The sequence below is a fragment of the Nesoenas mayeri genome, assembly GCF_963082525.1.
Source record: "Nesoenas mayeri genome assembly, chromosome: 5".
Taxonomy (NCBI): Eukaryota; Metazoa; Chordata; class Aves; order Columbiformes; family Columbidae; genus Nesoenas; species Nesoenas mayeri.
In genome coordinates, this window is record NC_137548.1 from 3166428 (window position 1) to 3179489 (window position 13062).

The window sequence follows — 13062 nt, forward strand, 5'->3', positions numbered from 1 at the left end:
AAATGAGAGTGTAATTCAGAATGTCCATTTCTTTTTGGAAATGTCACTCAATTTTAGCAATAACAAGATTCATTTTCAAAGGAAGCTTTATAGAGTTTTGTAACGTTTTATTTTGGAGTAAAGTATATGAATGGTGAACCTATTGGAGGTTCATCTGGTATAATTTATTACAAAGTTTATAAGAGAGGTTTTCTTTAATGGGACGATGTGCAGCTTTGAATGAAGTGATTTGTGTTTATCTCTTGCTCAGTCAGTGCTGAAGTGCTGAAAAGCAAGTTTAGTCTCAGGCTGATGAATCTTGTGACTGGCTTGAGTTGGTGTCAGGTCAAGCCTATCTGGGGAAAACAAAGTCATGTAGATCTTTGGCAGCGGAAGACATCCCTTGGAACGTGTGTTCAAGGAACTCATTCAGAAGTTGTTATTGATGTGTTCTCATAGAGAATCTTTATCATAGAATCACAGAATCACAGAATCATAGAATAGTTTGGGTTGAAGAGACGTTGCCAGCTCCCCCAGTGCCCCCCCTGCCATGAGCAGGGACATCTTCACCAGCTCAGGTTGCTCAGAGCCCCGTCCAGCCTGGCCTGGGATGTCTCCAGGGATGGTTCAGCCACCACCTCTCTGCCCAACCTGGGCCAGGCTCTCACCACCCTCATGGGCCAACAATTTCTTCCTCATGTCCAGCCTGAATCTCCTGTTGTTTGATTTAAAAACATCACCCCTTGTCCTATCACGACAAGCCCTGCTCAAAACTCTGTCCCCATCTCTCTTATTGGCCCTTTTTAAGTACAGAAAGGCCACAGTAAGGTCTCCCCGGAGCTTCTCTTCTCCAGCTGAACACCCCAACTCTCAGCCTGTCCTCCCAGCAGAGCTGTTCCAGCCTCGCATCATTCCTGTGGCTCCTCTGGCCCCTCTCCAGCAGGTCCATGTGTGTCCTGTGCTGAGGACCCAGAGCTGGACCAGCACTGCAGGGGGGTCTCACCAGAGCAGGGCAGAGTCAGCAGAATAGCGTAAATGGAAGCTCCTTGTCTCTTCAATATATGTGTGTTAAATCTCAGTATGATTATTACTGCTACTACTTCTAACAATAATGTACATTTGCATGTCCTTGGTGTACAGATCTTACAATTTTTCCACTCCAAGCACAGACAGTGTGTACAAATGCTACACCTTGTCTTGCCGGGGCCTTTTACAGACCTTGAACTTTGTATGAACAGATGTCACTGATATTCTGACCTCAAATTTCATCTGACAGATCATATCAAGCACAGGGGCAGCAGCATGATGTAACTTCCATATTGGCAGTGCAGCCCAAAACCATCTGCTGTGTGGCAACCGAAGAAGCTGAGAGCACATACACAATCCCAGGTTGCTTTCACAGCTAAGGTGGACCATACACAGATGGTCTTGCCCAATTCCAGTAGTTTTAGTTAAATTCTGAATTCCTTAAGTTGCCAGATCTCATAGTGTTATAGATGCAGATGCACCCAACTCCTTCTCCTTAGCTCTTTTTATTTGTTTTGCTCAAAACTTACGGTTTTGGATTTGGCAGAGTTGGGCTCATCTTTTCTCTTTGACCTAATGATGTATCGTTGGTCTATCCGGGCATTATCAGGTTTTCTTGCTGTTTATATATTGCTTTAGATTGTTGTGCTGCTTCTCTAGATCTTAGCTGTAAGTGGTGTCAAGGTCCATGGCCACCTTGTTCATCAGTCTGGATGTTACATCAGGAGAAGTTAGCACCTTGGGACCGGGTCCCAACACTGTGACCATCAGAAAGCCAAGGAGATGCAGGGCTGCAAGGTGACGTCAGGAAGTTACCTGTGACTCTAAGGTAGAGTCAGATACACCTTGGCCATCCCCACAGGTCTCTCTGTCTCTTAATGGTCACTGTGGTCAGAGCTTTCCTTCAATCAGGCTGGAACTTCTCATCTGGAAGGGTAAGTAGGTGCGAGGGTATAGAGTGACACATCCCTTGATCAGGGGCTAATTTAGTTATAGGATGTGAAATTTAGGTTGTTTACCCCCTCTGGTGCCTCTTTGTTCGCTTTATAGCAAGGATAGGAGGACACATGGAAGTTGTTGAGGTTTCTAATTGTGAGTGAAGTTGCTGTCTGCTGATCTGAAGTGGATGGCTGTGTACAGACACCGAAGGGATAATTGGCAGAAATTGCTGATGGATGTCACTGTTAAACTACAACAAAAATATCTGCTTTTTTGCTTTCTGTTCTTGACAATAGTTAATCATAGTACAAGAGAAATGCTGTACGCCATCACTGAGTCATTTGTTTTTCATTAAAATCTGAAAACCTTGTTTTCCCCAAGATATGTTGTAACCTTCTTATCCCCTGCAAACACAAAAACTTCCAAAACAAGCAAGTAGTAAATGAGTAAGGCTTTACTCTGAGCAGACATATGTGCATAATTCTAATACACAGACCACAGCAGTGTCTCGGAAGGATGTGTTTAAAAGGAGAACGTCGTCTCCAAACATCTGAGATGTGGCAAAATGGTTTTTCTTCACTGAACAAGAGATGCTTATTCCTCGAACCTGTGGAACACGCTGTCTGCAAAGACAAGCTCCCTGAGTTTTGCTTGGGTTTAGTAAATGTAATTACACCTTCATGTCCTGAGTTAAACTGCTGGTTCGGAACTCATTAAAAGCTGGGGAGAGCTTGCCCTTGAATTTTAACTTCCCAGTTCAGCTGGTACCTTCAGGCACTCCAGTGTATGCCCAGAACAGCTTTGCTGATTGTACTGAGTTGCTATGGGTTTACACCAGCATAAGGGAAGGCAGGATTTGATTTTAAAGTCACTTTAGCTGAAATAAAACAAGCTATGGACCTAACTCACCAATGGATTGATGGTGTTGGATAGCCCTGCCCCCAGTTGAGTGCTAAGAGTAGCAAACAATCCATTTAAAGCCGTGACTAATCCAAGCTAATGAGGTTTTATTGTCGTTAAACAGGCAGAATACGCTCTCTTCGCCTCTACCAGTAGCAGTGCAACTCAGTCCCCTTTCCCATGGGGTCGTATGCGTCTGATATTTCCCTGGCTGCAAAATTCACGTAATCTTCTCACTGCGTGACACTATGGCCAGAATTAAGTCTCCAGCCCTCACGATGGTGAACTGATTCTTATCCACGTGAGCCTGTGCGCAGGCTGCAGGAAACAATAGGCTCGTGATGTGTGAGCGGGTCCGTCATCGCCGCGGATGCTCACTCCTCGCAGGTAGCATCACAGGGTAAAGGAAATGTTGTCAATTCTTTCACCAGAGCCCCATTTAGCAGGAACATTCGATTGACGTACATGCCGCATAACACCAGGCTGGCTTCTACCTCCATCCATCTGTCAAATCCCGGCGATTGTTTCCGCGGCAGTGGTGTGAGGGCATCGTGTTGACAATGCAAAAACAATGACATATTAGGAGCTGAGATTTTGAGGACACAGTGGAGTAAGTGTATTTTAATACTGAATGAGTAAGATAGATTGTAGATGCCTTGACTGACTTTTTGGAAAAGCTAGTCTCTCTCCAAACCACCAGCAGTGACCACTATTCTTCAGGGTGTTGTGAACATGGTACGAAGAAACTGTCCAGCTCGCTTATATCATTTAATCATTGATTTAGTTATGTCATCAAAAAGAGAAGATGTATTTTGGCGCATACCAGCAAGCCAGGTGTTGCTGTCTCCAAATAAGCCAGCGCTTCATGTTGGTAATCCAGGCTCATGAATGCAGGGATGGCTTTTGGAAGGGAGTTGATTTCCCTGTTTGAGAGGCTCTAAATTTCCAGCAAGGCAGTTGGCTAAAAAAATACAAGAAAAAGAAAAAAATCAGTTCTGTGGCCATAAAAATTACTTCCAGGGCTGCATTTTCATGTTGCATTCATTATTTTACTCTGGGACCTGGGCCTTCTCTGCTGCCTTGTGCCTCCATACAGCGTCTTGGTGTTGTCTGCACCTACCAGAAGAAGAGAAAGCAACTGCTTGGAAGATGTGGACGTTCTGATTGTTTTTTTCTATAAGGGGGGGGTCCAGTCAGTCCATTTAATCTATTTTTAGTAATAACTTTGAAACCAGAAAAGTTGTCCCAAATGAAATTGCGCAAGGGGTATTTCGTATTCCAAGCACATGCTAAATATGTCATATAGATGTAAACACTCTGAAAATAATTGGGTTTGAACCTCAAAGCATAATCCCTTCTCTCCAAGCCCGCTGCAGAACAGGAGGGATTTGTCCAGCTGAGGAGAGGTCGTGTTGTCTCACTGTGTGTGAAGTCTGTGTATGAACTAAAATGCACAAAATAAGGTATCACGTCTTTCAGAGGATCAGGAGGTTACAGATGGTAGGTGAGAATGGCTCAGGACAAGGTACAGGCTGCTGGTTACTGGTTTGACTGGACACGGCGGCAGCAGCTCATGGTGGCTCCTCTCCTCCTATATTCAAGAACATGGAATTTGGTGATATTAATCATGTGGTCTAGGGTAGTCATAAGCATAATTAGCTTGCTAAATTGACGTAGGCTGGAATAAGTATATCATAATTAATTCAAGACAAGGACGGACTTTGTTATTATGGAAGCATGTGGAAAGCTGCAGGTTCTCCTTGCTGGTTTCCCTTTGGTCTCCATGTGCAGAGAAATGGCTTTACTTCCTATGCTGTAAAGTGACCACACTTGCAAGGCAAGGGAAAGGCTTTGTTGAAACTGAATGATAAACTAAAAATAATCTTTAAAACTGGGAAAGAGAAGGGATTAATTTTTATCCAATGATGAAAAGCCATCCAGATGGATTTGGCTCATTAAGACGTGCTTGATGCAATCGCGTGTGGTCCTTTCCAGTTCCTTCCTTTGTCAATACTGTGGGACTGAGTGTTGCTTTGAAACCAGAAAAGTTGTCCCAAATGAAATTGCGCGAGGGGTATTTCGTATTCCAAGCACATGCTAAATATGTCATATAGATGTAAACACTCTGAAAATAATTGGGCAATTATAAGCTCCAAGTAATCAAGGAACATTTTTAGCAGCGAGATCTGGCAGTCTGGCAAGTTTTTTTCCTATTTGTTAGGATTTTTCCTAATCTCTTCCAGTAACATTCCCTTAAAATACCAAATGATGCCCAAACTGCGGATTCATTCTCAGCCTGGGATTCATCTGTGCTAAAACCATGGATCACGTTCATGGAGTTGACTGGGTCATTCTACGAGGAACTGGATGAGCCTTCTGTCCACACTGAGTTACCAGTATCTGTTGCAACCTCTTACGTCAGGTAGTCAGGTGAAAAGTTCCACCCAGCATAAATATCTCTGCTCAGGATGGTCCTTGTCATGGACACAGGGAGATGCAGTAGTTCCAGGGCACTATTTTTCTCATCCTAAGGTTGGCATCTAAAATAAGTCAGTCCAGCTCCTTTGCTGTGGAGATGTATTATGGTACCTTCTTTTTGCATAGCTGCTTTTCCATTTGCACGTGGCAAGCTGTATCAGCACACTGCTGTTGTCCTTTCCGGAGAGGACATGGTGTCACTGCCTAAACCCATGAGGTCACCACATGTGGGATGTGTGCAGTGTGTGGAATTCACATGGTGTGAATTTTGGGGTTGTCTTATGAAGGGACATGATTTGGATTCAATGATCCTCATGGGTCCCTTCCGACTTGGAACATTCTGATTCTATGATGATTTGTGAAGGTATAAAGTTCAAAGGGAGATGCTGCTTTTTGATTTTTTGGGCCTTAGTGGATCCTTCCATTATAAATTGGGGAATGACCTATTAGAGAGCGATGTAGGGGAAAGGGACCTGGGGTTCCTGGGGACAGCAGGGTGACCATGAGCCAGCACTGGGCCCTTGTGGCCAGGAAGCCAATGGTACCTGGGGTGGGTTAGAAGGGGGTGGTCAGTAGGTCAGAGAGGTTCTCCTGCCCCTCTGCTCTGCCCTGGGGAGACCACACCTGGAATCTTGTGTCCAGTTGTGGCCCCTCAGTTCCAGCAGGGCAGGGAACTGCTGGAGAGAGTCCAGCGCAGCCACCAAGATGCTGCAGGGAGTGGAGCATCTCCCGTGTGAGGAAAGGCTGAGGGAGCTGGGGCTCTGGAGCTGGACAAGAGGACACTGAGGGGGGACTCATTCATGGGGATCAATATGGAAAGGGTGAGTGTCAGGAGGATGGAGCCAGGCTCTTCTGGTGACAACCAGTGACAGGACAAGGGGTAATGGGTTCAAACTGGAACACAAAAGGTTCCACTTAAATATGAGAAGAAACTTGTTCCTGGTGAGTGTGGCAGAGCCTGGCCCAGGCTGCCCAGGGGGGTTGTGGAGTCTCCTTCTGTGCAGACATTCCAACCCGCCTGGACACCTTCCTGTGTAACCTCATCTGGGTGTTCCTGCTCCATGGGGGGATTGCACTGGATGAGCTTTCCAGGTCCCTTCCAACCCCTGACATTCTGGGATTCTGTGATCCTTACTTGATCGCTGATAATTGCTGCATGAGACAACCAAAGTTACATGAGTTCTTCCTTCCCTTCCTCTCACATGGGGCAGCTTGGCGCACGTATGAGGTTTCATTGCTCTTCTGTGCAAATGGTGATTTGTTGTCCTTGCTGCTGGGACCAGGTTTGGTTAAGTTAGGCCAGCATATATCTATTCACCTTCCCCAAGAAAGTATATCCTTAAAATATGTTCAGTTTCAGTAGCATTAGATGGTGCAGGCTTTCTAGCTGTAGCAATGAAATATTGATAAATCGCTGTACTATCTGATTGCTTTCAAGCAGAGTGAAGATTTCATTGAATCAAGCAGTGACTTTCGATTAAATGCAATCTCTTGAATTGCTGTTCTGGTCCCAACTGCTGAGTTTCTCAGTGTACAGGGAAAGATTGATGCTGCTTTGTTGTAGCAGATATAAATAACTCAGAGCTCTTTTTGCATGTGAGGAGAAACAGGTTTCCTTGAAATTTTGGTTGCGGATCATCTGCTAGACGCCTGCCGAGTGCAATGTGAATCTTGATCGTGTCCTAAATTATATCTAAATGGAGATGTAACATGTCTTTCAACTTAGTGAAATCTCTTTAAATGATGCATATCAAAGTGAGTGGTGATTTGGGTCAGGACACCTTGGTGGCTGATTCTCAGAGGACAAGCAGTCAGAAAGTGCTTTCTGAAAATCAAACTTCTTTATGTTGCGGACCTGAAAAATTTTAAGTGCCTGTTTGAATGTTTAACCCGAAAAGTACTGGTTGTCTTAACCTCGTAGAGGCTGGAACTAACTTCTGGCTGTCAAAGAAAGGCGTAATGTCTTTATTTATGCTTGTGAGTGGCCAAAGGCTGCCGTTTCTAATGTACTTTTCAGCCTCAGAGTGACTTGCAAGATGTTTACAGTCTTATGAAGCAGGTAATGTTTTCCTTGTTTGACAAGTGGGTCGTGAAATGAGTAGAACAAAGTCAAGTGGAGTTACGAATTGAGTAGAACAAAGTCAAGCGGAGTCATGAAATGAGTAGAACAAAGTCATGGGGGGAGCTGTGTGGCTGTTAGATTATTATTTTCTCCATTAAAAAATATGTATATGAAGTTGAATGGCTCTAAAAAGCTCTTGGGAAGTAAAGCTCACCAAAAAATGAGGGGAAACAGTACAGTGTTTAAAGTTCATATAGGTCTTCATTTTTCAAAGTTGACTTTTCTAGGTGTACAGTTGCAGACTGTGGGTTGTACATGGCATTGGTAGGATTTGTAGGACACGTGGCAAGGTGCAACATAGACTTGGGTGTCCCCTTGTGTCAAAGTCCCCTTATACTGGACAGAGAAGAAGGGGAAGAGCATCTTTGAGAAGGATCATTTCTGGGGGCTTAGCTGCTGGTTCAGTCACTTGTCTACTTGGTGGGTAAAAACTACCCTTGGAGGCTCTAAATAACCAGAGAGAGGGTTTTTCTGTATAATACTGTATTCTATACATCTCTTCATTTGTGATTTTTTTATTATAGTTAGACCTGGTGTACCAAACATGGCTTTAACTTCGTGAAAGGTCATCTGAACCCTATAGCTTCTTCTGGCAAAAGAGTGTTGACTTGATTCATGGAATCTCTTCAATCTTGAACACAGTCCTTGCTTTTTAGTGTACTTTTGTGTTGCTGTTTGGCGTGGAGTTATTGCACAGTGTACTGAAACAGCTCGAGTTGCAGCAAGGAATGTTGCCCTCTGAGAAGTTTGCTGTATTTGTTGCACATTTGACACGTTGCATGTAGGTTTTGTGTGTATTTTTGTATTCTTTTCAATGGGAAGTAGGTGTGATTGTCAAACTAAATCCTTCCAAGTCATGGCAAGGTCAGTGGCTACTCTGGGTGCATGTATGTACTGTAAGTTTAGGTAAGATGGTCACCAGTTGAAGCAGCAGCTGCAGAACAAGCGGTGGGTGATCTCAACTGCCCGTGAACACACGCTTATACTTACCAAGATGGCCTGTCATCTTGCCTTTCTGACTGAGAAGAGGATCTTCTTGTGCTGCTCATGCATCCACCTCTTAAACAACCACCTTCAATAAATTATGTGCAGGTTCACTCTGCCAGATTCCACCGCTTCACTCTTTTCGGTTGTTTGCTGGTTCTTCATCCAGTCCTTCAAGCTCTTAGTTGTAGAATATGGTGTCCTTCTTACTGGCAAACCTTTTGCCTGGTACCACTGGTATTTCTGGGACCTGGTCTTCTCTGCTGCCTTGTGCCTCTGTACAGCGTCTTGGTGTTGTCTGCACCTACCAGAAGAAGAGAAAGCAGCTTCTCAGAACATGTGGAGATTCTGATTTGGTGAATACAAAGGCTTAAAACTGGCATCTTCAATGGTTTAGCAGAAGTCTTCATCCAAAAGACCTGTCAGTGACCGTGGCTTCACTCCATGCAAGAGCCTGAAGGATCATTCTGGAGGATGGAAGGAGGACGCTCTCCTCTGGGAGGCGGTGGTTCCTCAGCCCTCTTTCCACCCTAAGGGAGAACGGTGACCTCTCCCCTGGCCTGATTCAGTGTCAGTGCTCAGGAAGGGGCCCACGTGAGTACAAATTCCTTTGCCTGTTCAGACCCTATGGAAAGAGACATAGGGCTGAGAATATACTGCAGCGTAGGGCTCTTGTTTCTTCAGGGGAAAGACTGGTTTTCATGCAGCACCTTTGATTTTTTCTATAAGGGGGGAGAGAGTTAAGTATTTATTTACTTATTTACTTTATTCTCACCAGAGCTGAAACGTTGATTTTTCGCAGTATGCTTCCTTTTCCTCCCGCTGAATTGTTTGCACGCATTTCACTGACAGGGTTTTTGAAAGCCCCGCTTTCCTCCAGGGACTTTACAGCCAAAACTGATGCAAACTCTTTCTTCTCAGGTGCCTCACGATCATCTGTCATCCAATGCAAGCCAGGAGGCAACTGCCCCAGCAGACACAGAGGCATGACTAGGCAGCTCTCCCCTCTATCTGTTGCTGAAGATTCTGCTGCTCCCATTCTTGAGCTGCAGAATCGAAGTCCCTCGGGAATCTGTCGGCACAGCAGAGTCGAGAGGCAGAGCAGATCAGGTAGGCACGACCAGCCGCATCCCCGGCCCCACAGCATGCCTGCGAAAGGCCTCCTTCTCGTCTGTCTTTTGCAAAGATGGGGCAGAGTCCCCAGCGTGTTGACGTTGGTGGAAAGTCCTTCCCGTACCGGGGTGCAAACTGGGGTTAGGCGGGAAGGAAGCGAGGATGGGAGGAAAAGACCTCCGTAGGAACGTGTGATGTGGTAGATCGCTGTGGAGTTATAAGGCCAGTATGCACAGAAGGTCTTGAAAGGGTGATTAGCGTTAGCACGCAAATTACTTTTTACAAAGTGGTTGTGTTTCCTCAGCTTCGGCCTGGCCAGAGACCAGGACCTTTAAGAGCCAGCCATGTTCCTTCTCAAAGACAAGGACAATCTCAGCTCATACCATGGACGGTCTGATGAAGAGGAAGAGAAGGAGCAACAGGTGGAAGGATATCTAGGGAAGACCATGGCTGTTCAGATCATCGATCTCCTGCACATCAGGGCTTCCATCACTGTGTCACCCACTTTACTGCAGCGGTTTAGCTCAAAGGAACCTATAGATATGGTGAACATAGACTTCCTCACCATGGTGTCCATCCGTCACCAGCAGGGATGGGATGGGAACAGTTATAATGTGCAACCACAGGCCTTTGAGTCTGCAGAATTGTACTGTTGAGGAGAGAGCCGTTAGATGACTGGAATTATTTAACTGTCCAAGTTCTTGGGAAGACTGTTGGTGTAGATATGGTGAGCAAAAAGGGGAGGAAGAACAGGTTGGATCTCCCTTGCATACTGGAACTGTTGGAGATGAACCTTCCTCGTGTCACTTCACCACTGATGGCAGCAAGAGTCCACCACTTTCTTCTTGTGTTGGAGGATGGAGGGATCTCATACTCTAGGAGTCCTCTCTTGATGGAAGGCCTCAGAAAAACGTTGGAGGTGGTTATTGCTGCAAAGAGTGGATGATACAGCGTTTTGCGGTAAAGATCATACCTAAGATACCAGAAAACCAATTTATTCTCATTTTCGCAGATATGAGGCTGAAATAACTCTGTGCATGCTGGCTCTAGGATACATCCAAATCAGAATCCATCTTCTCTAAGACAAGACTTTACTCCCCTTGTGAAAAGAGTAGTGCCTTGACATCATACTCTTCTAAACATTTAGTTTGCATTTTTTTAATTTCCCTTTTAATCCTGATTTTCAGTTCCTCATCAGTGAGGTCTAAGTAGGACTGACCTGACAGGTAAGTGAACAAATATTAAGAATATTATTTTCTAGAATGTAGTTGCCAGAAGAAAAGCTGTAAGTTTTGGTTTTCCTCGTCTTTCTCTTCTGAAAAACGAAAGCAAAAGGCTTTTCTGTCATTGTCTTGTTACAGAGACGTCACAAGCAAGAATTATATTATAGACAATAGGACTGTGCAGGGGTATTTCTGCCTTTCAACACAGTTTGCCGTTGACCAGTGTCATCTCCATCCTTTCCCTGTCCTTTTATCCTTGTCGAGTTCTCAGATTGTTTCTGTGCTCTTGCCAGGGTAAATGTGTTGGGTGTTTTTGTTCAGACTGAACTGGTTTCTGCCACCTCGCTATCTGTAAAATACTATCTGCCAACCACTTTGGCTGATCAATTTGTTTTCCCTTCATTAGCAAATCATTTGCTATCAGACACAAGTGCTACTTTCTAGCTCTGTCCAGCCCCAACTTCGTGACTTGGAAATCCTCAAACCTATTTAGTATTAATTGTGTGCCGGCTTGCCGTGTGCCTTTGAGTTCAAGCCCTGCGATTATTTTTGCAATTATTTCTTATCTTGACCTTTCGATGCTTTGGCCACCATTTAGGTGAAAGCAACAAGCTACTGTGTCACTTTGTCCAGGGATCCATCTCAGTCTCACTTAAATGTAAATATCTCACCTAGGTAGACATAAGCATCTCCAGTGGACTTAGATATATTATATATGAGGATGAAATCAGGTACCTTCTCACCATGCCTGTCCATTATCATTAAATATAAAGGGGCCCTAGCCAATATGTTTAGTCTGAATACACAATTATTTGCTAACTACATTACTAGGGATTAATCATACCCATTAAGTACTTAGGAAAGCTCCCCACTGTGCATTTAATTGGGCTAAAACTTCCATAGATCTTTGAAACTAAGGTAGGACTTGGAACAAGATTATATTCCTGTGCCTTTCCTTAGCATTCAAACCTGGGACTGTAAAATCCAAGTGAAATGCTAATGTTAATGTCATGTATAGTAACAGCAATTACATAGTTATTTGATAACTGAGGAATAGAAAGCAGTGATAAAGGTGCTTTGGTTTTGTATCACTGCGCGATTATTGTAATTGTTAGCTGAAGAAGGACTAATTGCATGGTACTTGTGCTTAGCAGGAAAACCCGCAAGCGTATGTTAGATAATATGTACTTTTTAAGCCATTCTAACTTGCAAATAATCTGTAATTTACCTTTTAATAGAGGACGTCAGTCATTATTAGTACCATAAAAACATCTATTTTCTCTCAGCAGCCAAAGATAATGTTAAAATACTTGCCTTTTCAGACCTGTATCTGATTATCCTCTGCGTGTTTTTAATAAACCTGTAATTTTATTTAAATTCCTGATTTACTACTAAACAGTGGAGCCACTAAATACTAATTATTTTTAGGAAAAAAACACAACATGCAATTACAGAAAACTCCTTGTCCTGGTTGGGAAAATGCATGATTGCAAATGCGCTCCTTGCTGCGATGTATCGGGTTTTAGATTTAATTTTGGTCTCAAGTAATAACTGGAAACTTCAGTCTGACATTTCTTTATGGCTGTAGCAGAAACAGTAATATAAAAGGAAAGGAAACCTGGGTCTGAAGGGGTAACTTTTTCACATTTAAGTTGAATATAGGACAGCATATGCTCTCACTGGAGTGGGTCCATAGCTCCTTTTCCATCAAAGATTGTAGTATATTGTTTCTTATAGATCTCACATCATGTGTTGATGCAACTGGTAATTGGTAGTAATAGTTAAGAATAGCTGCAGGTCGTGATTTTTAGAGGGAATTCCTGTTTCTAGTATTAAACTGGTAAATGGTTGGAGTTCAGTGGTGCCACTTGAGCTCGTGTCACCACTTTACTGCTCCGCAGCGTCCAGCGCCGTTTGGTCCCTCATTTTCAGCCGGGATCTGTGAAATCAGAAATGGGGTTTGTGGGTTGTACCTGGGAAAGATGTGTCTGGAGAGCAAGATTGCGGGGTGACAATAAAACCCTGGCAGATGCATTGTTAACCTCCCTCTTCCCTCCTCCTCCCCCTTTTATCCCTCCCTCTCCCCCTTCCCACTCAGCACAGGCGATCGGGAGGGAAAGAAGGACAGAGAGAAGAGAGTTGGAAAAATTAACAGTGTTTTACTAATGCTACTAATAAGAATAGAGAAAATAATACAAAATATACAAAACCAATCTTGAAAGTCTCAGCAACTGCAGAGCCGGCAGCCGAAGTCCTGGACTGGACTCTGCAGCCAACCGGAGCTGGATTCAGTCTGTC

General features: G+C 44.1%; 1 protein-coding gene across 2 annotated transcripts in view; it reads left to right on the forward strand.

Moving 5' to 3' along the window:
- Window positions 1-13062, forward strand: part of SLC35F4 (solute carrier family 35 member F4) — a gene marked incomplete at both ends in the record, with an annotated part of 144851 nt that overhangs the window by 110573 nt on the left and 21216 nt on the right. For both annotated transcript variants that reach the window (XM_080344834.1, XM_080344835.1), the window contains one exon: window positions 9350-9538. In XM_080344834.1, the coding sequence (XP_080200960.1) occupies window positions 9350-9538 (189 nt within the window). The remainder of the gene's footprint in view (window positions 1-9349; window positions 9539-13062) is intronic.